The 24,758-nt window shown below is 37.9% G+C and overlaps 1 protein-coding gene and 1 long non-coding RNA gene across 3 annotated transcripts in view; one reads left to right on the forward strand and one right to left on the reverse strand.

The window, feature by feature from the left end:
- Nucleotides 1–24,758, forward strand: part of Asb5 (ankyrin repeat and SOCS box containing 5) — a 38,444-nt gene that overhangs the window by 8,335 nt on the left and 5,351 nt on the right. Inside the window, exons 1-3 of one of the 2 annotated variants that reach the window (XM_059244270.1) lie at nt 7,857–8,079; nt 21,675–21,754; nt 24,408–24,515. In XM_059244270.1, the coding sequence (XP_059100253.1) occupies nt 8,043–8,079; nt 21,675–21,754; nt 24,408–24,515 (225 nt within the window). In that variant the 5' untranslated portion in view covers nt 7,857–8,042. Of the gene's footprint in view, nt 1–7,856; nt 8,080–21,674; nt 21,755–24,407; nt 24,516–24,758 lie in introns of those variants that run through there. The other variant, XM_059244269.1, reaches the window with a different exon arrangement.
- On the reverse strand, nt 5,461–8,056 carry LOC131894103 (uncharacterized). Its single transcript, XR_009374842.1, has 3 exons — nt 7,588–8,056; nt 6,659–6,866; nt 5,461–5,927 (listed from the first exon to the last, which is right to left on the reverse strand). It is a non-coding gene; the product is annotated as an uncharacterized LOC131894103 (long non-coding RNA).

The raw sequence follows: 24,758 nt of genomic DNA on the forward strand, positions 1-24,758 counted from the left end.
TGTGGGGAAGATAAGGTGTTTCATGACCTCCTTTTGCTCTTTAGCTGGAACAAATGGAACAAATCTATCTTCAGGAGTCTTCCTAAGCTGAACAGTAGACAAGGTTTGTTTTTGTTTGTTTGTTTGTTTTTAAGAATAGGATACGATAAAAAGATAAACCATCCCAGTTAATAAGTATTATTTAATAAGTGGTGTGCATGATTAAAGAACCTAACAACCGTATATGACCAATCACTAAGCAGCTGTCCAACGTTCTTTGCTGGGGGATCAGAAGAACAGTTAACATTTGGAGCCCTTCAGGAACATGTATAACTGTGAAGTGGCATGAGGGCAGCTTTTCTCCAACAGGGCAGCTAAAATATCCATGGCACCATTACCCACCGAGTAAAATAGAAACCTTCAGCAATCCACATACTCTTTCCAGAAGGCTTATAGTCTTAAACTCCGGGCAGAGAACAAACAAACTGAAATGTAACACCGGAATGCCACTCGTGTTCTGAAATAGAAGCACTGGCTCCTGGCAGCTGTCAAGTGTGCGGCTTGAGTCAGAGGAAAAATGACAATTAAACTGAGGTTTACTCGCTGAACATCTACTGTTCTCCATCCTAACATCACAAGGTCCCTCATTAGAATGAGCCAAGTGAGGCTGCCCGGGTGTGGGAGGAAACCATCCATCCATCTAAAATGATTTCGTTACAGTACCATAGTGCCTCAATCATGAGAGCAGAACCAAGAATGCCTCTGACCCAACTCAGTAACAACTTAACACATTCTTGACTGGCCACTGATGAGAATTGAAAGCACTGATGTTTTCTGAATTCTACCTCAGTGACTAGAAAAATAATAACTTCTACTACCCTTCAAGTGAAAGAGGAAAGGAATTTTTAGAATGACGTGGTATGGAAAATTTATGACTGAATTTAGAAGCTTTGTGTTGTCTCTTCTTTCTCTTTTGAACTTGACCCACAGTGGTAAATTTGGAAAGTGAAGCAGTGTTAGTTGCTTTTGAGTTTGAATACACAGAAGATCATGAAAGTGTCCTCATAGGGGCTCTCCTAGCATCCCAAATCAAGGAGTTGAATAAAATCTTGACTCCTCTTTCATTCTGTCATTCCCACTTCATACAATCATGATGAAATGGCTCACTGGCTAAGTTTTATGGCTTTTTTCTAGTTAAAAAAGTCAACAAAACAGTACCAATTTGGGTTACAACAATCTCCTAAATTTTAAGTCCTATAACAATATTTGTGTACCTAACTGATATGATATTTCAAGACCATGGAAGATGGGAGCATCTCTCTAAGAAAGCTGAACAATTAGGATCTACTGAAATGGATTTTATTTTAAAAATTTCATTTATGTTGGTCAATTGAATTAAGCAATGGAATTAATTATTTGAAGTTCAATCATATTATATTATTATGTTATAGAACCACAGAACTTAATTCTACAGAATTAATTCCATTTAAGTCTACAGAATTAAAAGTGATATTTTTATTTTTAAAATATTTTTAGAAGACAAAATATTCAGGTGAAAAGAAGAGTATACTTAGCACATACCTACTTTATCTGAGACAAATCCAGCTCTTGCCAAGTACTTAAGTATAGACTAAATGAAAACAGTATGACAAGTAAAATGGATACTTCAAGGCTATTGTTATTCTGAAGAAGGAAATCATAGCTTACTAGACGAAATGTCACTTGATCTTTGAAATAGCTCTTCATGGCATACAGGAGAAGCAATGCTTTAGATATTGAAGAAAGTCAGCAAATATTTGTAGAATGAATAAAAAACTCTACTTAGAGAAAGTGGGGATTAAAGTTACATTACATATTGCCAAGTAAATTACTCAGGCAGACACAGATCTATTATGGTTCTGGCTTGCTTTAGTTGTGTGATCCATGGAAAATAGCTTAATGTATGCAAGCCTCAGTTTCTTCATCAGTAAAATAAAAATAACAACCTTTATTCTAATGGATTAGTGTAAATCTTACATTTGAGATTAGTTATGTAAAATTACCGAAATCACTTCCTACTATACGTGACTTAGAGCTTACACTGCATAAATGTTAGCTTTTTACATTACAGTGTTATTTTAAAATATCAAAATGGTATATAACTTGCTATAATTTAGTAGTGAAACTGCTGATAGGGTATCCAATCCTAAGTGGCTAGCCCTAAACATTTGTACATAATGACAACACTAATTGGATCCTGTGTGTGTGTGTGTGTGTGTGTGTATGTGTGTGTGTAACAATAATTATTCTAGAAGAAGAGTTCACAAATTTGAGAGAGGATGGAGAGGACATGGAAGTAGTTAGAGGAGAAAGGAGGAGGGATAGAAATGATATAAATACAGCATAGTCATGAATGAAATTCCAAAAAAATTAAAAATTAAAAAAGAAAACACTTTGAAATTCTAATAACAAACTATGTTTGCTAAGAAGCATGTAATCATGCCAGATTGTATCTGCTAAGCTTGCCTTGTATTCCGACTGTATTAATTCAACAGGTAATTTCAGAACTGAAGTGTTTGAGTTGATATGTCAGTTTTATACTAATCAATGGGGGCCCTGTAGTATTTAGTAAGTTATTATGTGTTCGTTAGACATCTAGAAGTGGAACGATTTCAAGTCAGGTTCTGTTGGCTGCAAACTTTTGCTACTCCCAGCAGCTACTTCTACGCTAGTCCTTCACACTGACGAAAGAGAGTGAATAGGGGAAAAAAATCCAAGCTCAGATTCATGATTCTACATCCCACCACCCTGCTTGCTCTCTCTACTGGCCTCCACGATGCAGAAGGATGAGTAGCAGAGAGTCTGAATTATTCAAAGAGTCTACAAAACACAAAGCTGGCCAAAAACCCAAACAAGATAAGCAGTGGATTTTATACTGGAGAGTCAGGATATCCTTGGTGATTTTGGATACTGTGATATCCTCCATGAAGGAAGATGAGCCGTCCTTAGCCATCACATAGAACTGGAGCAAAGCAGTGCAAAGTGGCTAGCTAGTTGACTAGGAGCTAAGCAGAATTCTGTTCAGACAGCCTCACTCACAGATGGGAGTTTTAAACATTTTTGCAAGAATTTCTTCTATAATCTTACCATTCCAAAGGAATTTTCCTTCACAGAAATTCTTTGAACAAAAATGACTCACTTTTTAAAAATTTATTATCAGTCTTTTTAAATCTTGTCAAACATTTGCTCCTGCTGGACTGAAGGTAAATAGAGCATGTGTGCTGATTCACAAAAGCTGCATTCATCCAGCTCCCTGCCCAAACTGCAGGCAGCTCCACTGGAGATTTGCTTTTCTCTCCTGCGAATGTTTAGGAGGTTTATAAGGTGGGTCAGGGTCTGTTTGAATCATGTAACTTTTTTGAGACTACTAAGTTTCATGAGCTTCCTGAGCCTTTACAATTCAACTAGCTTTTGGAGTTAAGAGCCTCCCTTTCTTTGACAGGGATTGGTTGAGTTAGGAGGAAACAGCTCTTACGGTAAGGACTTCACATCTTTAGACTTTACCTGTGACATTACTCTTTTTTTTTTTTTTAACTCCTGCTGAATCCCAGCCCATGTTTTAATTAGCTAAGTGGTTGGAATGATGAACACAAGGTAGACATTTTGCTTTGGCCCTCATACACAGCTGGTTTATTCATCTGGAGGTTTGTGAAGGAACACTTTATGTCTATTGTTGGGAATCCTTAGGATTCTCCTGTCGTCATCTTAATGACAGGGAAGGAGAGAACACCATTCTCCCCAGTGGGTCAGGCCTTCTTTTTGACAAAGACAGTGCTTGAACAACATTCATGGCTGATCTGCCAAAGTGGACAAGATGCCAACTTGGCATTTAACGTTAGAATTGAGGTCCATATAATTTGTGGTTTTCTGTGTTTTCTGTTCTTAAGTGATTTTGCAAATACACTCAACTTTCATGTGGAAAAAGTCAACATAAAGCATCTTAACAGATGCCAGAAACCAAGCCTTGTATGAGCATGTGCTTAGTCATGGTAAAAAAAAAAAAAAATGTGTGGCTAGAATTCTGTGGAGAAGGGTTATAGGTAAAATACATTAAGTTCTTGTCTATGGTGCATATCATATTTGTTTCCCTAGCAGCTGTTGTATTCAGACTAGACAAGTTGCTAATTTTACTTCATCTACAGATTTGTGACCCTTCTAAGATTTCAAGCTGGCAACCTGTAGAGATAGATAGAAATGTATGTGAACAAAGTATAGCACGTAACAAAAGTGTTCCTTTGTGAGATTAGTAAACACTTTGTTCGTACACAAGGGCTGGAGGCTATCCCAAAGCTGTCCCTTTATGAGCTTAGACAGTGTTTCATGATATATGTGCTATTGGTGATTAAATATGGTTTTGTGTTCCTTATTTTGTACTCGCTGGTTCAGATATGTTAGCCTGTAGTGCCGGGTAGCAAAATAGTATGGTAGAAAGAGCTTAAGGTAACATCAGAAACCCTAGGTTCACTGTTGCTTTGCTCTTAATCTTGGTGGTAACGTAGCCCTAACACTTTTCTTAACATCAGTTTCATCAGCAAAATTCGTGAGACAGGATCAGTTGTGTTTGAATCCCACCCACTTACCCCCATCCTCATCGACCCTTTCTTTTGAAATGATCTGGAAGCTCACTTCAGAAGCTGATACCTTGGACGCTCCTCTGTGTGAAGACACTGTCCTGAGCATCCCAGCACCCTCTGACAGTTCTATTAAGTGCCTACGGCTTTCTGAAGGTGTTTGTGAGCCTCTGGAGTAGACAGTACCTAAGTCTGCTTCTGTTTCTAAAATGTAATACGTTCTTCATATTTTGACTTGTAGTTAATTATTTCTGTACCACGAAAGCTTTCAGCATAGAGAGCCCCAGTTATCTCTTGACATGGTTGTGCTCATGACTTCAGCCATCCCATCATTTCTCTGAACTTCCAGAATGTACTCAACAGATCTGCAAATGGCAGTTATTTTAGGGCTCTTCTTATGGGCTTGCAAATAATAGATAGTTCCATCATGTACTTCTTCTCAAGTATCTCCCGTGCTGAGTTGGAGCACATGGTGGGTCAAGTTACCTTATTTGCATTTGTTTCCATTGCCTCCACCAAACACACTTAATGGACTTAGAAAATGCTGCTAGATCATTTTTAGTGTCCTTTTTCTCCACAAAGATGAACACTTACTCCTTGGTGTACATGGGAGAACCACTGCTCTTACTAGTAGAGCAGGTATTCAGAAGATGTAGACAGTCAGGGAGAGTGACCCAACAATATTCAGCAAGGGATAAAGGTCATCAGAAAAGACACTTTTGGCTTCTGCCTGTTAGAGCTGTACGTTTTCTGGTAACAACCTCCTCTATTTTAAAACCGTTCCAGCTGTGGTTCTCTTCTTGGTGTTGTTTATCTGTCACTTGGTGAGGTTGTGTGATGTGTTGCCTTCATTATGCTAGAACTACTCTCATTTTTGTGTGTGTGTGTGTGTGTGTGTGTGTGTGTGTTTTCTGTATTGAATTGGCCAGACCAGAGAAGTTAGTATAAGGTTTGCTAGCAGCATAACAAAGCGGCCAGTTTTACCCTGTGGAGTTAGTGTAGGGCAGCAGGTATTGTGGCTGTTTGCAAATGCCACTAGTCAGTTCAGACATCCAGATCTACAGCTACCTATGCTCCACCTGATCTTCCCCTTTCAATCTGCTGGGTGTCCCCAAGTCAGGCCTATAAACAGTTTTATGGAGGACACCAGCTCTCCTCTTGTCGCCTGTCATAGAGTAAGAGCATATTCAGACAGAGAGGGTTGCAGGCTTTCCTTGTAGGTTCTGCTTCAGATTTGGCTTCCTCCACCTCACATATGCACTCAGAGTTATCGATTAGTGAGGTCGTCTGTGGTGACTCCAACCCCCACATCAGGTACAGTGATTTCTTAATCAGATTCTGCGAAGGTAGAATATATAATTTAGCATAACATATCCCTCATACTCAGAGAGATCAAGCTAACAGATCTTTACTCCATCCTGTAACTGTCACTACAAGAAAAGAAAATTTAGGCTACTCTCATTCATGAATAATATACCCGGGAAATTTTTCAAGTATTCACTAATTAAATCTAGCGTGATGAATGAGCTTTCTGTGGATTTTATTGTGAGTATTTTCTATTTTAAATAGCACCCTGCTTATGAAGTGGGAAGAAAAATAATGTTTTGGTACATATCAACTTGCTTTTGTAAGAGAGCACAGACAAACTTGTGAAATTTTCTGAGTAAATTATTTTGAAGAAAACCTCAGCCATTTCCTTAATCAGTAGAGAATGGGTGGATGAGACGGTGGCCAGTGGGTAGGAACAACACTGTCAGTGACTATTCCAGTATTGCCTTCCTCTATGTTGGTGATGAAAGCCAGACTCTTGTGTGTACTGAGCGAGAGCCTTCCGGAGCTGCATTCTTAGGCTTTTTGATAGCATCTCCACAGCTTGGCCTCAAGAGCAATGGAATTAGAAATAAATATGGAGATAATCAAGGGAAATTCAGGAGTGGTATATTGACATAGTGAAGTAATTAACTGGGTTATACACACTTTCACTCCAGTAAAAGCCTTGGGGTATGGACAACTGAGTTTATTAAGACATTTCCCATGTAACACGTGAGACTGCATTTGTAAACACTTACCTTCCATCAGTTCTCTATGGATCTCAGGTCCACCAGGGGAGCTATTTAGATAACAGTACTCAGTTCAAACCACCAGTCCTGAAGTAGACATTGTCTAGGCCACATGGCTTAAACACCCAAGACCTTCTAGCACCTGTGGAGTCGGGAGACTCTAGGCTTCCAATGTGTTGCAGATTCAGTTTACTTCAAAATCCATCGCTTGCTTCTTCTGTACACTTACAAAATGAAAAGAAGTCATGACACAGTAGCACAGAGCTGTCATCCCAGCCACAGAAGAATTTGAGGACAGCCTGGGTTACACAAGACCCTATCTTAAAAACAAAAATAACAAAACATAAATAACAGGATAACTCCTCATTCCTAGCTTCTAGGGTATTTTTTTTTTTCACATGAAAATGGCTGATCTTTTAAATACCGCGTTTTATACGAGAATGAAATGAGGACATGACCGCTCCGAGGTGCGGTTGAAGAGAAGGTTTTTATTGGAGATGGAGAGTGAGTCCAGCCAGAGGCATCTGGAAGAGTCCACAGCAGGGAGAAAAGGAGAAAAAAAGTAGTTGATTGAACCAGGCCGTGGTGGTGGGGGTGAGAGGAAGAGGAGAGAGAGGAGAGAGGGAGAAGATGACCAAGGAGGCAAAAAGAACCAAGAGAATGAGCACATGGCCTGGCCAAAGTGGCAAGGTTATATAAGAGTGAGAAGGGAAGGGGGAAGGGGAGCTGGAGAAGTCTAGGGTAGGAGGTGAGATGAAAAGAGCTGAGAGGAGCCAAGGTGCCAGACTCTGTTACAGGCACTTGCTGAGAGCCCCTAGAGGCCCCTAGAGGCCAGCATGTGCTTTGATATGTTAACAGGCCCACAGCCATTCATCCCAACAACACCCTGCTTATGTTTTTGAAATTGTACCCAAGTTGGTGAAGTTTAAAAGACTTACTTATGTAGCATGTCTTCTCAAAATGTTCTCCGCACACACTGATGACACAATGTCCTTTGTGCCTTGCTCTTAGGTGCCATTTTGTAGATACCCCAACCATCTTTCCCGTAAGTGTGACTTTGAAGTTGCCTATGCCCCTTGCTACCCACTCTGCTCTACTTAAGAGGGGAAATATCATGGACCACAAGACTGTCAACTGGAGGTTTCACTGACTTTGGAACAAAGGCTGACTGTTAGATAACAATCACTCCAGACACTCCTGTCTGACTTGCCCTCAGACTTCGTCTACCCACACTTACAATTCCTGGGCCAACAGACTTAGCTATTCAAATGCATAAGTAAACTAGAATAAGAAGTAAAATGGAGCGAGAACGGGGCTCTGAAATGTCTCCTAGGAATTGTATGAACACCTGGCCTTTTAAGGACGCTCTGGCATAGCCCCTGGGGAGTGAGTCATGCGGCTCTGTAAGGGGGAAAACTTGCCATTGGGAGGTAAGACATTCTTGGGTGCTTTTGTGATGCCATAAAGGGGAGATCCTGTCCAGTCCTCACTGGCTCATCAGGGCTTCGGATTACTAAATAGACATCTGTTAAGGATGAGTCGTTGCAGTTTAGAAAATGGGGTAAGGGCAAAGGGGTTGCTCAGAGGGAAAGGTGGTCGCTATGCAAGCCTGACAACCCCTGAAGCGGTACATGAGAGATGTGTGCATACAGACACACAACACACACCCCATATAGACACAACAGTAGTAAATAGAGAATAAAAACCTTCCCAATAGTAAAGGATTTAAAGGTTATATAAATTAAAGTATCCCTGTAGAAGCAAGTTTATAAATTGAGCTCCTCTATGGATAAATAAAAACTGTCAACCCATCTTTGTTTATATAATAGCATCACTGATTGTTCTTTGATAGAATACTGTGATTATAGAGAAAAGGTTAGAAACAGACGCTGAAATATTTGTGGGTGAAACTATACACTGAGATTCATCGCCAAATAATCCTAGAAGCGTTTGTAGAGTACATTACAGATGACAAAAGACAAGCTGTGAGTTGATAATTGTTGAAGGTGGGTGGTGGTTATGTTGCTATTTGCTTAGTAAAACACTGGGGAAGGAGCCCATCCAGACCTCAGTGGGGCTTTGCTTGGTTGCTCTGTGTTTTTCTGATAGTGGAAGGAAAATTGTTCTGGATCCAAGTCCCATCATTCAGAAATGTACTCTCAGAAATGCTGATCTTTGAATAATCATGCATTCACCCAGATACTATCTCTCAGAAACAATAATCTATGTGATTGGTTGTACCAACTTAAGAAAAAGGTTTAAATTTGTGCCTTGAATTTAGATTTTTCTAAGTGGTCAGAAGGTAAGCCCTCTTTCTATTTTTTTTTTTTTTTAAGTTCATTCTTGCCAAATCACGTCTTAGGTCATTATGTAGATTTCTGTCATAATTGTTCCCAGGTTTTAGCTTTCTGGCTTGCAGTGTTTAGAAGTAAGGATTGCTCTCCTCTAGAAGTACTTCCATGTTTTAAGTGACTTCTGGTGCCTTTTTCTGAAACATTGTGAGTTTCAGCATTACTTTCTCACTGGAGATCAGTGACAACACCAAAGATATCTATGTGTTCAGACTACTGGGTCATCTCTAGTCCACAGTATATTTTAGTTACTTTTTTTTTTTTGAAGATTTAGTAATTTAGAGTCCATAATCTTCTATGGGATATAATTTGTCTTAGTTTCTCTAGTGTTTTGTCTTATGCTGGTCCATCTACTTACTTATCATGACCTAATGATACTCTATAATATAGCCAACTTGTTTTTTTTTTTTTTGCATTTACACTAGGAAAGATAATAGCTTCTTCTGTATAAGTAGAGATAACAGATACATAGATAACCAATATCTAAAGGGATCTACTTCAAATATTTAATTTACTATATTTTATTTTAATGAAATAACAGCTAAGCACATGTCCTTTAATCCATTAAGTCACTTTTAAAAATCCTTTCCTTCTGAATAATTTACAATGTTAAAATGGAAAAAGTTTGCCTCAGTCTATCTGCAAGCCAGCACGTTACTCCACTAAGTATATAGGTATGGTCAAATTCAGTGTTTTCTTTTATAGTAGGTAGATAGATAGATAGATAGATAGATAGATAGATAGATAGATAGATTAAAATAGTATTGTATCACCCCCATTCCTTTCTCCAGCCCTCCCACTTACCCTCCCTCAAACTCATCCCATAATCTCCCTGACGTTAATAAACTTTTGTTTGACTATTAATGTCACACACATGCAAGCATATATGTGTATAAGTATGCACGTGTATGCACAAATATTATATAACCTGCTTGAGCCTGATTTTGTTGATAACGTGTTTATATTTTCAAAGCTGGCCTTCTGCATTGAACAACCAAAAAGGGTTCTCCTTCTTGTTAGAGGCTAATTCTCCTTCTCCCAGAAGTCACTATTGCCTCTAGTTCTTTGTCTAGGAGTGAGACTCCACGACATTTCCCTTCTTCCACATTACCATGTCCATTGATATTGCCATTTTTGTGGTCTTGCTAACGCAGCCATTTATAGGAGAGACGGATTCACAGAAGACTTCCTTGTATTCTAGTTCTTACAATCTCTTCCTCTAGTTCCTCCTCCTCTTCCCCAATGTTTTCTGAGCCACAGATGCAGGAGCTGTGATGTAGTTATATCCATTGAGGCCTGCCTGGCTTCCCATGATCTGTTGATCTCTCCATTCTGTCCTGTTATATTTTTCTGTGGTGGTCTCCATTAGCTGCAAAGACAGGCTTCTTTTATGAGTAGTAGCAGCTACACTTACCTATGGGCATACTAATTTTTAAAAAGTAGTAAGGAATTATGCTGGTCTAGCAAAATGGTAGTAGTAGGTTATTTTTCCCCCTCACTGCACTGGAAATTTATTTACATCAGGCAGAGGCTTAGAAAAACTTCTGAGGTGTTCTTAATTTTTGTATTTGAGATACTCTTTAAAATGGTATGCCATTTAAAAGATGGGCCTGGGAAATAACATAGTGACTTAGGCCTTGCAGTTGTACTACACAACTTAGGTAGAGAGTCAGGCACAAAGACAGTTTAGTATAATACATCATATCTAACACTGTTTTAAGACTAAAACTGTTGCAGTATTTGAAGCTTCCTGTATTTATTTTTACATTAACAGCATGAAGCTGAACCATCCTAAGCTCAATACTCAATTTTCTTTTAATTGATTTAATTGTTTTTTAAACAAAATACTATGTAAAGAATTCGTACTCTCCTTGCGAGTATAAACTATGCCCCAGGGAGCCAATGGTTCATTATCATTGGTTCAAGTGAGCCAAAGACTGAAGAGACCCCTTTCATCTGGGGAATGAGCCACTCATACAAATTGCCTAAGCTGAGCTGTCTCTGCGCTTAAGTTTTATTGGGAATACTTAGGGCCCTCAGTGGTAATATACTGTGCCTAAAACTCATGTACTAGCTTTTCTTTTGTGTGTGACTCATAAAAAAATTGAGTCAAAGAATCTTAGAGATAGAGTATGATGATACCCACACAGCCTGTGTTATGGAAAATGAGGAAGGGGTATAGTTAGGTGACTTTTCCACGTTATCCAAATAGTAAACTCAGAACTGGAGATAGGATAAAGGTATTTTTGGTATCTTTCAGTGATTTATTTGATGTAAACACCAGCACTGTAATGCAGCGGCAGATGTCAACAGGTAAAGCATGGAAAACCATTTTATTAAATGATTTTTTTTCTTCTGCTTGACTTATTACACGGGAACAGAGCTCCGATTATTTCATGTCCTCTATGGGCCAATAGCAGCTAGAGCCTTAACGATGGTAATAAAAACTAGAGGCACATAACGGGCTCCATCACCATTTTTCCTCTGGGCAGATCTCAATATGTTAATACCCTGTAACATGATGAGCAGCTCAGTTAATCCTTGGAGTCCCATCACAGTTTAGCTGCTCTTCTTCCCTCCATCATGGCCTGTGAGCCCTGTTCAATTCTACATGCCAGAAAAAAAAATAACAGGCACATGTTTAGTGTTTCCTCTCATCTCTCCAGCTGCTCCTTCCTTTACCTTTTAGGGTGAAAAATCTCAGCTGTACTGAAATCGCCTGCTGACGTCTTTTGCTTTAGAAATGACCTCTGAAAAATCACAATAGTGAGCTGTGCCTATGTAAATAAGAAGTCTGTGATTTTTCAATTCCAAATTTGGATTCTCACAAAATTAAAACACAAGTTAGATACCAGCTGATTCTTGTGCATATATATAATGCTTATTTTTGATGGTGATGGGGAAAGCCCAAGGAGTCATTGGTTACTTCTGAGCCTTCTGACTATGAAGTTCTGTCTGCAGCTTTTATTAGTGGGCAGTTCTGCTTTTGGTGGACTTGCCTATCATTGAAATAGGCTTTGACATGAAAGCAACAGCTTATTCCTCTTCTGTTCTTCCCTCCCCCCCAAAAATGATTTTAATATTTTACGGTTTGCATCACACAAACAGTTAAACATTTCTTGCCGCGGAGATTCTCCACTTTAAAAATAGAAAATGCTACAGCATTTCTGGCCCTTCCCCCATGCTGCATCTGCCATCCCCTTTCCAAGTATTTCTGAATAGAGTTCAATGTCGAAGCCTTTCTCCAGGCAGCACACAGGGACCTTTGTGAAAGTCTGAAGGGAAGGAGAAAGTAGGTAGACAGCCAGATGCTAATATTTCTTCTGGGTAGAGCACTAGTACTCTTGACACCTGCTTGTTACAGACAAAAACACCAACCACAGTATGTCTGCAGACATTGCTGTGGAAGGGAACGCCATTAAGCAAATCCTCACGAAAAGAAAGCTAGCAAATGTAGAGGAATGTTCTTCTAAGCGAAAAGCTAGCTGGGGTATTCTGACCAGTCAAGGTTAGTATAGCAGCCATTTCAATAAACCATATTGACCTATTTCTTTTGCAAATACTAACTTTAAACTATGGGTGCTTTCCAGAATGTAGATTCTGAGATGTCTGGCATGGCATAGGAGTGCACAGCAATTTCATCTTTTAGTGTTTTCGAAATGCATCTGCTGATTCTTCACTTTGGCTGTATATTAAAGACAATGGTAAACTTTTAGATTCTGTGTTAATCGTCTTTTCATGTTAGCAGTTATCTCTAAGTTGGCGTGGAAATGGAAACAGGCTATTAAGCAGGAAAAGAGTGCTTACAGGCAACATGGAAATGCTAAATCATGTCAGTTAGACCCTGAGCTGGAAGGGTGATTGAAGTAAGAAAATGAGTGCGAGGACTTTGTTGACATGTCCTCACATTTTGTGAATTTTAATAATAGAAAATGGTGTTAAGTATAAAGAAGACTGAACACAGTAGTTCAAAGAGCAGTTCCAGGAGAGAACTTTATTTTAAAAAGAGAAACTATCTTAGCAAATAACAGAATGCCACTATAGTCTGTAAAAGATTTAAATGCTGGAAATGCTGAATCGGAAACAAACTATCATCTCATCATAACAGCTACGTTTACTATGTAATAGGGTTTGAAGATTGTTGTTTATAAATTATTTTCAAACAAAACATTTATAAGCCAGAATGCATGTTATTTCTTTAAAAGATTGAAACTTTCAATTGGATTATTTCTCCTCACTACAAACACATCCCCTTATTTAACATTATCAATAGGCTAAACAATAAAATAGCCCAACAGCATGAGCAAAAGGTTGACTACAAAGGAAACAGGCAGAGACAAAGGGGAAACAATTAGCTGCCATTTTAAAATACAAAAGCCTAATTCAGTGATCTACAATTGGTATTTTCTTGTGTGTTTAACCTGTGCGGGGCATAGTGACAGCTGTTGGGAGGCATCACTAAGTAGTCTCACACATCCTTCTAGCTTTTATGTCTGCAGTAAATACAGTGCTTATGGTAGAAATGAAGGTCTTCCAGACTTCTGTTAAATGGAGAGGAAATTATCCCATTGGTAGACCTCAAGAAGTAGCAATGGTAGATGTGTGGAAGATGGCAAAAATACAGTGCCTGAATTCACCTCAATGAGCCTCTTGCGTTTTAGTGCTGGTCGAGGCTCCATAGGAGGTTGAGTATAAGCTACAACATTGTGTTCTGAATCTAATTTTAATAAATTACCTTTGATATACTTTGAATATATTGAAATTATGGTAAATAAGAAATGCCCTATGGTTTTTTTTTTTTGGGGGGGGGAAGCAAGACTTAGCAAGCTTCTATTTGATTGAGCTTCAGAATTTTCCAGAACTGTTAATATGAGTGTAAATAGGTCCAGTCATTTGATGGTAAGTTCAAAATTTTAGGTATTTATCCTAAGTATATATGTAGGAATAGTCACAAAGTTAAGTGAACCTGCTGATTTCCCAAATCTAGAAGCCATGTGAGGGCCAGCAAAATTATAGATAGGTAGAACTGTAATTTAACAATAGGGAGATTTTGAAGGCTTCAAATTAAGAGTTCAATTACATTGGATTGTCTATTTAGGTATCTAAGTGGAGAAGTTGAATAGTCAGCTGGAAATGAATTCTCAAATCGAGAGGAAAGGACTGGTCTAGAGATAAACACCTGCAGTAATCAACATGGGTAATGTTTATACCCAGAAAAATGGTTCAGAGGGTAGAAAGTGTATGGCCCCTAGCCAAGCTTGCCAACTTGAGTTTGATTCTTAGAAACCCACATAGTAGAAAGAGAGAAATGCCTTCCACAAGTTTTCTGACATCCACCCTCATGTGGTGGCCTGCATCTTCCTGTGACACATATATGGACATACATTAAATAATTAAATGTAATAAAAAGTGTATTGATCATTAGTTGATATGTGGTAAGGTAAATAGTAATATATGTGACTATCATAAATGATGACACCAAATAGTAGTTATGTAAAATGTTACAGAATTTTATTGTGACATGAAACAATGACAGTATCACTAAATGAAATAAGTGAAGTACTGACCTGGTAAGTTAGTTCTGTAATCTCAGCCTACTGGAGGCTGAGGCAGGAGGATTGCTATGAGTTTGAGGCCAGCCGGAGCTACCTAATGAGTTCAAGTATGGCCTGGACTACAGAGTGATATGCTATCTAAAAACCTTGAAAACAAAACCTCAAATAGATTCAAAGCAGTGTGAATAGTATGGTTGCTTCTCAATTTGAAATGCTTGTTTATTTTTAAAACGTTATGAACAGGCCAGGCGGTGTGGCACATGCCTTTAATTCTAGCACTCAGGAGGCAGAGGCAGGCAGATCTCTGTGAGTTTGAGGCCAGCTTGGTCTACTGAGCAAGTTCCAGGACAAGCCAGGGCTACAGAGAGAAAACCTGTCTCAAAAAAATCAAAGAATAAAAAATGAAATCATAAAAAGTAATAGTAATAAATAATAATAAAAATAAATAAATAATAACGAAGATAAACAGTAATAATAAAAAGTTATGAATAGTGGCTAGGTAGAATTGCCATTTACCAATGGGGATTTTAAAGGCTTTAAATCAAGAATTCACTTAAGATGAATTGTCTGTTTAGACATCTAAAGAAAGAAGTTGACTAGCCAGCTGGAAATGAAGTCTCAAATTTAGAGGAGGGGTCTGGACTGGAAACACACAACTGGGATACCCAGCCTGTAGGTGATATTTCCATACCCAGGTACTGGTAAAGTTCTCAAGAGCTAGTGAAGAGAGACAGAGTCTTAGTTTGGAACAATGAGGATCCAGCTTAGAGAGGATGCAAGGAAAAGAGCATATCTGAGCCAGTAAGAGCTGATTCCTATCAAAGAAACAGAAACAGTCAGTGCATATTAGGTTCTTGGAACTCAGAGGCTTAACTAAAGACTGTGTTACGATGGCCACTTGGTGGGGTGGTAATTCTGTTTAAACCAGCGAAGAAGGAAAATAAAAAGTAGCTGCTTTTTTAAGGAAATGATGAGTTTGCTTTTAGAAATGTTTTGAGAAATCTAGACATTATTGGGATGAATGCTCCACTCAATGAGAGTAATCAGGCCGACTTCTAGATGTAGAGTTATCCATATGCCTATTGTTACTGGTCCAGTACTGTGACCATTCCTTATCCACTCGTCTCACTTATGATGATAGATGAAAAGGGTTAGATGATACAAAGCTCCATCATTGTAAACAAGTTATTCCTTCTTCTGTTCAGTATATGTAGCTAATTTGTTTCTTGTAAAAGGCGCTCACTATGAGAACAATTAGGAGCCAGTAATCAAAACTGAAATACCACACAAAAAACATTTCCCTCTGTATTTGCTTAGACATCTTCTCATACATAATACAGAAAAAAGAACCAAAATGATGCTAGGTGAACAAAAGAAACCACAGGAAGCTTCACATTGATAGCTTATAGTTTGCATGATGTTAAACTCTTAATAATGTATTTATTTATTTATAAGTTCATTAACACCAAAAGCCTATATCAAAGTATAACATTAAACAATGTTTGAACATTTATTTTACGTCCATGTATGTACCATCTGCATGTCTGGTGCCAGTGGCTATCAGAAGAGGGGGTTTTATATTCTAGAACTGCAGTTATGGAAGCCTGTGAACTACCATGTGGGTGTTGGGAATCAAACCAGGTCTTCTGCAAGAACCAGTGTTCTTAACCACTGAACTATCTCTCCAGCCCCCAAATAGACTCATGGTTTCTGTATCATTTTTGGTTTTGGTATTTTTTTGTCATATTGATATTTTTAGTTTGTTTATATTTTAACTTTTGCTTTTTGCTTTTTTTTTTGGCTTTTTCCTCTGTTTTTTCCTTTCTTTGTTTCTTTTTTTTAGAGGGGGAGTGGAGAAAACATGAAATTGGGTGGTTAGGTAGGTGGGAAGAATCTGGAAGGAGTTGGGAGAATGGGAAAGAGGAAAGAATACAATCAAAATATATTATATGAAAAAATTTTAATAATTTTTTTAAGAAGAGAAGATCAAAGTATAACATTGCTATTTGGCTTTCAAATGAAATTTGCTATTTCATTTCATTGGTTTTGCATAATATTTTAATTAAGAATCATAAAAATGACCACTAATGTCTACCAATTCCAACTCTAATCAGACTGCTAAGAAAAAAACATTAGGATTTATGGTCATTTGTAATTATGGTCTAAAGATAAACTGACCTGAAGTTGGTTGAGTATAATTATATAAATTTCTTTGATTCTAATAAACTCAACAGCTGGATGTTAATTGTTTTCTGTGAAATTTTCCATTGTTTCTATGATCAAATATTTTTTTCTGTATGGAGGATTTCAGACACTGGGAAGACATCCTTTTAAAAAGTGATATGCACCTAAAAGTTCTTGGGAGAAAAACATAAAAATATGAATTTTATGGAAGTTTTATTCAAACACATATAGCATTGGGCTAAGTACTTTATTAACACTGACTTCAGTCTCATGAAGGAGGTGGAATTATCTTCACATTTGCAGTTATAAAAACCCTAATTTCAGGTGAGGACTTCCAAAGGTCCCATAGGTGTCATGTATGTATGCTTGATTTTGAAAGCAAGAATATCTGATAGCCAAGCTCAGCATACTCTCTTGGGAGCACCATTGATCTATAGTGGTTAATTGGTATGATTAGATTATCTGCCTCAAATTAAACTTTTTTTTAAAAGAAAAATCTTCAAATTCATTTCTCTTGATTTAGGATATATGTAGAAGAAACTGATCAGTGAAGTCGCTGAAAAGTTAATTCAATTTCTTAAGATAAACTGTAGCAGGTTTTTTGTTTGTTTTAGAAACTTCACTTTTCTGTTTCTGTCCAACCCCATAACCATAGGCTGTCTTATGAGATAATGAGTGACTCATAGTGAACAATAAAAAACTAGTTAGAGGAAGTTGCATGTCAATGTAATTGAGTATATTCTTCTATAGCAATGGAGAGTCCAGCTACGTCTGGGCTAACATTATTATAAGAAAAATTTCAGAGTGGTTATGAGAATAGAAAGTCGAGGTCAGTCTCTGTTCTTGAAGACACTGGCTTTGACAGCACATGACTTCTGTTTTCCTAAGCATGTCCTCGAGAATCTCTGTTAATCTGGTGGTTTGAGTACACAACAGAGCTCATTACATGCCTGGTGACTTATCTGTAAACTTGTGAGAGGAGATGGACCAAAATGCTCTTGGGCCTGGAGCTTACATATCTTTGGGGACTTCTTTAAGTTCTCAAGTTACAGAGTTTTACAGAGGATTCTTGTCAGTTACGGCCCCAAATTTAAGTTGCCTTGGATTTGTAGTGAATCTACATCCATTGCAAAGGAGACAGTTGATTGAATATTTTATAACTGAGGGAGCTATAAAATGCCTCAACGTTTCCCATCAAAATGAAAAGGCTATGTGAAAATGTCACTGTTTTCTCACCTGATTATAATTTCTTCTTTGAGATAAGTCTGGTGCAATTGCAATTTGGGAAAACATTAAGAAAAAAAAATGCTGGAGTGCCCCAACGCCCATGTCTTCCACAGCATTCCTAGGTCATCTCTTCAGTGAATCTACCTGTCACTATATTGATGGAGCTAAGATTTGAGGCAGGCAAAGACTATCTAAATAACGATATGATGTCACTGTAGCCAGGGACAGAAGTAAAATTAAAATGCTTTTGTTTCATGACAAGATCCATGGTCTTAAGGCTAAAAATAATTTTGGGCTACTATTTCTCAAAGAGGGCAATCAGTGAGAAAAATAAATCAGGTTTTCCAAACAAGTCATCATATTACAAGGAGCTTTGAGCTCCCTAAAATGGCCGAACACAGCTAGTAAATGACAAGTGATTTTTTTTTCTCTCGTGCTGCTAAAAAAAGATGAGTCGGATTTATCTCAGCAGTGGCTGGCTTGAAGTGCCATGGGGAGATGGTGACTTAGGTATGGTATAGATCTTTATGAAACTGTGTATATATGTAGAAATGTTAAACTGTGAATGTTTTTGGTCCGGCAAGGTGATATTTCCAAAGCAGAGCAGGCTCTTACCCTGTAATAATAAACCAGATGTCTGGGAACTAGTGCCGTTTCTAAATATAGATAGTCACCCCTGCATAGCTCCACAGACAGTAGCAGTATGAATTTGATTAGCATAATGAAATTTATATTTTGTAAAAAAAAAATTTCATACTGATAATTTATTTGGAGGAGTTAAGCTGAACATTTTTCAAGTAAGGACTTTTTCCCTTTATCCTAGATACTCAAAGTGTAAAAATTTAAAGATCACAAAATAGCTATATATTAAGATGTTTATATATTGTTTGATCTTGGGAAAAATACATAAAAAATAATAGAAAGTATGTTCATATGGTGAAGTATGATATTTAATGTTGAATATATTTGAATACATACTTGTAGTTGCTAAAACATTTTGAAATAGAAATTAGAACATGATCTAATATCCTTTGGTTGTCATGTTACCAAAATTAATTACAGAAATTCTCCTAAGAAATTAGAGGACGCAAGTAATGTGAGGTTGATTGGGAGTTAGTCAAGTGCAATTTAAAATCAGAAACTTTTGTAAATTGTATATATTTATAAATAATTTCTTTAATAGATTGATTCATTTGTTGATTGAGTAATTCATAAAGAGAAAGTGTAATGCAGTTATTTATTTCGGCCAAGATGGGAGCAGTTGTTCTGAACATCAATACGATCATTAAGATGAATACATCATTAGACTGCAGAAGAAAGCCGGCTGGAAGGGATGTGGAGGAGCCCTCCACTTTAAACCTTGTTAGCTTTGTTGATTATTAAAGGTCTTCACAATGATGGAAAGGACTGGGCCTAAAATAAATGTCAAAGGTCGTTTTTCTAGGCCTCTGTCAATCTTAATATCTAGTTGTCTTAGCTAGTGACCATGGGAAAGTGAGTAGTCATAATGAAGTAGAATCATATTCCTTGGTGTCTGTCTTTAGGATAAATAAAAAATACTGAACTTTATTACATCATTAAATAGGAACTAGAACCCTGACACTGTAAATATTATAAATGATTGAATTCAATCATATATCTAAGTATTGATTATTTGCAACTCAGTGATTTCCTACCTCTCTGTTGATAAAACTGAGTGCAGTGGTTCCCAGTATGTAATCTATTTTGAGAGGTAACATAATTTTCACATTTTCTTGCTTGAATATTCACAGTAAGAATTGATCTACATTTTGAAGTCCTCAAGCATTTCATTTTGCATTAAAATTTTTAGTGACAAAATAAACAAACGTGGATGATTTAGGAGTCATCACATTTCATCTTGGGATCTCGGTCACAGCACACACAGGGAGGTCAGAAGACAGGCAGTGGGAGCTGGTTCTCTCCTTCAATTGTGGGTTCCAGGGATCCAACTCCAGCTGACAAGCACCCTTGCCCACTGGGACACCTCACCAGCCATGAAATGATTTTCCTTTCTTTCTTTTTGTGAACGGTGGATGTGCCTGGGTGTATGGCAGTTTGCATATGTGTGGGTATGCATACAGGTGAAGTGTTTAGACTACATGGATAGTGCTTATACTAGCATCATACATATAGTGCATCTCTTTAACTGTTGCCACCAGGATTTATAAGTAAACAGTAAAGAGAAAATGTACTATTTGCCCCCTCTACCTTAGTATTTCTATTTTCAATAAAATACTATTATGCCATTAGATACAAAGATACTGTTGAGTGGCAAGTGACCTTGACCGTGTGTCGGGCTCATGTGCTTACTTATTTTTCCTTGTCATATGAATCTAGACTTTATTCAGTGGATTTATTTCAGTGTCATTTACAGGGGTCTGGTTAAGCTTCTAGAAAGATTATAATACTGATTAATAGGTAGAATCAAGTGGGCTTTTGAATTCTTTAGAAGGTGGAAATAATGAAATAACTTCTAAAGTACAGCATTCTTCTGTACTTATATCACCATTAATTTCATAATATAAACAAATTATAGATAGGAATTTCATAAAACTTGCATTGTTGACCAATATCCAAGTGACTTTATATCAGTTTATATAGTAAAATTAACTAATAGCTTTAAAATATGTATTTATTTTATCCTATGGATTTAACAAGCGAAGAGGAGTAGACAGAATGATAGATATTAGTATCCATAATTATACTATTTTATGAATATTTTTTAGTCAGTGTCGCTTTTATTTCTTAAATTTTCTTTAAATAAATTGTTTTCTGGCATGCCTCATCTGGTTATTTAATCACTTAAACCCTATATTATTATCTTTAATATCCATTCAATTAAACCAATAGAGACAGGACTGGGGCTCGTTTAATTGCAGGAAAATCAGAGTGAACCAGACCAGCATCCCTTTTAACTGCTTGAGTGAACACAGGGAGAGAGAGATAGGAGCAGTTGATGAATCTCTTGGAGGCAGAGGAGAGGAGAGTTCATGCAAAAAGACTACTTTTCCTCATGGGTGGGATATAAAAGACACCCAAGAAGAGGAAATTGAGGGGCATGACATCTAGGTTGGGAACTAAGTGCCCTGGCCTATGCACACCTAATACACAGAGAATGGGTGACCTACCAGGGAGGCTTTGACGATATTAGCACCATTTCCAAAACAGTTCACCCCATGTACCCTTTGGTAAGCCCTTTCTAGGACCTACCTAGGCTATGCCATAATTCAGACTTGGGCCTCAGCTACTTGACCATCTTAGCAACTTGTTGTAGCCCGTACACATCAGGACCAGTACAATCAGAAGCCTGGAGTTAGGAGAGGTAATAGGGCAGGCTCAGAGTGTGAAGACATGAATTTGGCTGCTAGTACTACTAAAAATGCAGTAAAAACATGCATTTCTGCTTATATGTGGGGAAGCATGTAGTCCAAACTTTGGGCCTTTTGTGTGACCCATCCTCTTTGACTGATGATTCAATAGATACTATAAGTCTGATGTAAGTCAATTTTAGAGCAAATACAGCACTCTGGATTCACAAACTCATTACTTTCCTGAAGGATCAAGTTTCCTAAACTATGGGATTAGTCACTGGGTCACTTTGTGGAATGCTGGATGTGAATAACTTACATCGAACCTAATAGAGTTCATGTTGAGCCACACAACCATGTTGTCATTCTTTTTCGACAGGCTCGTGGGCAGATCGATCACCACTGCATGAAGCTGCAAGTCAAGGTCGCCTTCTTGCTCTGAGGACATTGTTATCACAAGTAAACTATTATATTATACTTCAAAATAAGTTCCCTTCCCTTGAGCATAGAATGCTGTCAAAGCAAATCCACTCGAAAGTCATAAACTTTCTTAAGTGTTACTACTGTTCCTTCTTTATAATGTGTCAGACAAGACAATAGTTTTCTGTTTTACATTTGGAATTCTTTCCTGAGTGTTTTGTTATAATGCTATGTCTCCCTATTTCAAGTTTCTCTTATAGTATATTTGGTCATTAATATGGATATATTTTGAAATTAGTTATTATACTTATGTGTTATTTATTAAACATTCTAAATATGCTTTTTTATGTAGTATATACAGCTAATTATAGACTTGGTTCAGTCATATGTTCCCAGAGTGGTAATCAGACCAGACGTGAAAACAGCATATTTTACATTGTGGTAATTTATGAAATGCTATGGTGAATTGCCTGCGAAGTCAATAGAATGTTCATTTCTATACCTGCCTACTTCACCCAAGTGAGCAGAGCGAGAAAGAAAAGCATAGATCCCTCCAGCAAACAGAAAGTGACCGAGCTTGAATTAGTGCATTACATACTGTCACCTTCCAGGCCGACTTAAATGTATACTCAGTGTGGGGGCATTAGTGATTCCCAGTGTCACAGAGAAAGCACTTTCTTAGATGGTTCTGAGAAAGGAAGGTTCCTAACAACATCGTTCGAACAACACCCGGCACTTGAGGCCACCACAGTCTACCCGAGTTTCATTTTCTCACCTGTAACATGAAGATGTGTCCAAGGTGTTCCCTTGGAGTGTCCAGTCCTGTGACAGCCATGTGACTGTTCTGCTCATCACTTCACGGTGGGGGGAGGACCTGTGTAAAAAGGTCAGTGGTTTCAAAGGCTAATCCCTTGGAGAGGGTCACATAGTGTTTTCAGAGGAAGGCAGTCGCGGTGTTTCTCAATGTGTCTCCTCTCCAGGGCTGATGCCAGCCATGGAGAGAGAAGCTCTCGCAGAGCCCTCTCACATACTTCCATCATCTGCACACTAGGGTGTAGCAGCATCTCCTCAAACCAGAGTGCTTATGAGGAACTTGGAAAGGATGAGGACAAGGTTGATAAAAATTCCACTTGCTAGCAACAAAGATACAGTGTGATTGTCTCTGCCTGTGCCTTCATGTGTTCCTGTGTGACAGCTTATGACACGCTGTACTGTGCTAGGAAAAGCTTGCCTTGAAACATCATATATAGTTCTTAATGAAACGATCAATAATAGGCAATGAATTACTAAGGATCCCCCAGAAGGCAAAGACTCTTACATCCTAATAATTTTATATGATTTAGCTGATATTGTAAGCTTAATCGGAACACAATGCTTATTAAGCTAGGGAATGAAATGAAATATCTTATTTTCTACCCACTGGGAACTGTAATAGTTGCTGTAAAATTATTACCCCGTTTAATTCTCATGACCACCCTAAAATTTAGAACTCAAAATATTTGTTCAAATTACCATGATTATTGTGAGTCATGCTTTAAACACAAGTCTAATTTTGAGGGCATAGTTCTCAACCTTACTGTATAACTTAATCCAATCTATTAAGTGAATAACTACTTAGTGACACATTCATAAATAACTTACTAAAATTTATTTTTCCAGTCTGGATTGACCACTAATTTTATGATCACAGTCAAAACAAGTTGTCCAGCTTATAAAAAGTCTTTAACTCTATAAAATAAAAAGTAGAGAACCAGCATCCCACCAAAGATCTTAAGAAAACAAACTGTAAAGAAAATGTGCCAGAATCTATTAGCAAAATACTTAACATTGTTAGGTTGATGGTGCCATAATAACGTTAGGCTTCTTCAGCCTCAATCATGTCTGTGAACGGGACACATTCCAATGATTACATGTTTATAGGCACAGTGTAGTAAACTGTGTTTATAATGTATAATGACCAAATCAAGGTAGCGAATGGTTCCATCTGACACATTCTAAATTTTATTAACTCTTAAAATTGTGCATATTTGTTGAGTACAGTGTGTTTCAACACATGTATTCACTGTGACTGGGCAAACCGGAGTAACTGATTTATATTAGTTACTTTTCTCATTACTGAGACCAATTATCCTACAAGAAACCACTGGGAGGAATGGTTTCTTCTGGCTCACGCTGTCGTGTGGGGGAGGCTGGGTGACTAGGGCTCTGGCTGGGATTGAGGAGCCAGCTGGCCACACAGCTTGTTATATTTCCATAAGAGAGAAGCAGAGCAGACTGACGAGAAGCAGCAGGAATATAACCATAAACTCATCCCGAATGAAAGCGGTCTGCTTCGGTCAGTTACGACTTTCCTCTTAAAAGCTCCAGCACATAACTACAAGTAAAAATGAGATACAGAGCATTAAGTAAGCAACTGACACAGAAAGACAGAGACCATGTGTAGAAAACCTTTAAAATGTTGACTTGAAGACAGAAAAGTGATTAGTTGAAATTAAAGAGCTCTAGAACACAGTCGGATGACGTCACGTAACCTAACATGTCTACTGTGCATAACTAGTGAGGGGGACAGGGGTTCAACAACTGACCGGCTCAACTGCTACACTGGAAGCTGACTGGCTAGATTCTCTCACCTCTAAACAATCTCCACAACATTTACAGGGATGACGTTGTATACCTTCTTGTCTCACTGTAGGGTTATAATGTAAATGCGGTAACCATAGACCATGTCACCCCACTCCATGAGGCCTGCCTGGGTGATCACGTGGCATGTGCAAGGACTCTTCTGGAAGCTGGAGCTAATGTAAGTTATGAAAAGAAATTAAGAATTTAACATCTACTGACAGGGAGAACCGAAGTTCTCGTTTTATTTTTCTTCCCTCCTTTCTTAGTAGTATTGAAAACATAACAATACAAACAATGCCTCAGCCTTCTCAGGACATCTGCAGAGGAATCCCAGTCATTGTGCAGAGTAGTGTACCAATGATCTTTAGATTTTTTTGTTTTGTTTTGGGGGAATCAAAATAACAACAGATGAGCATCCGTA

The sequence above is a fragment of the Peromyscus eremicus genome, chromosome 17 (genome assembly GCF_949786415.1).
Source record: "Peromyscus eremicus chromosome 17, PerEre_H2_v1, whole genome shotgun sequence".
Lineage (NCBI taxonomy): Eukaryota > Metazoa > Chordata > Mammalia > Rodentia > Cricetidae > Peromyscus > Peromyscus eremicus.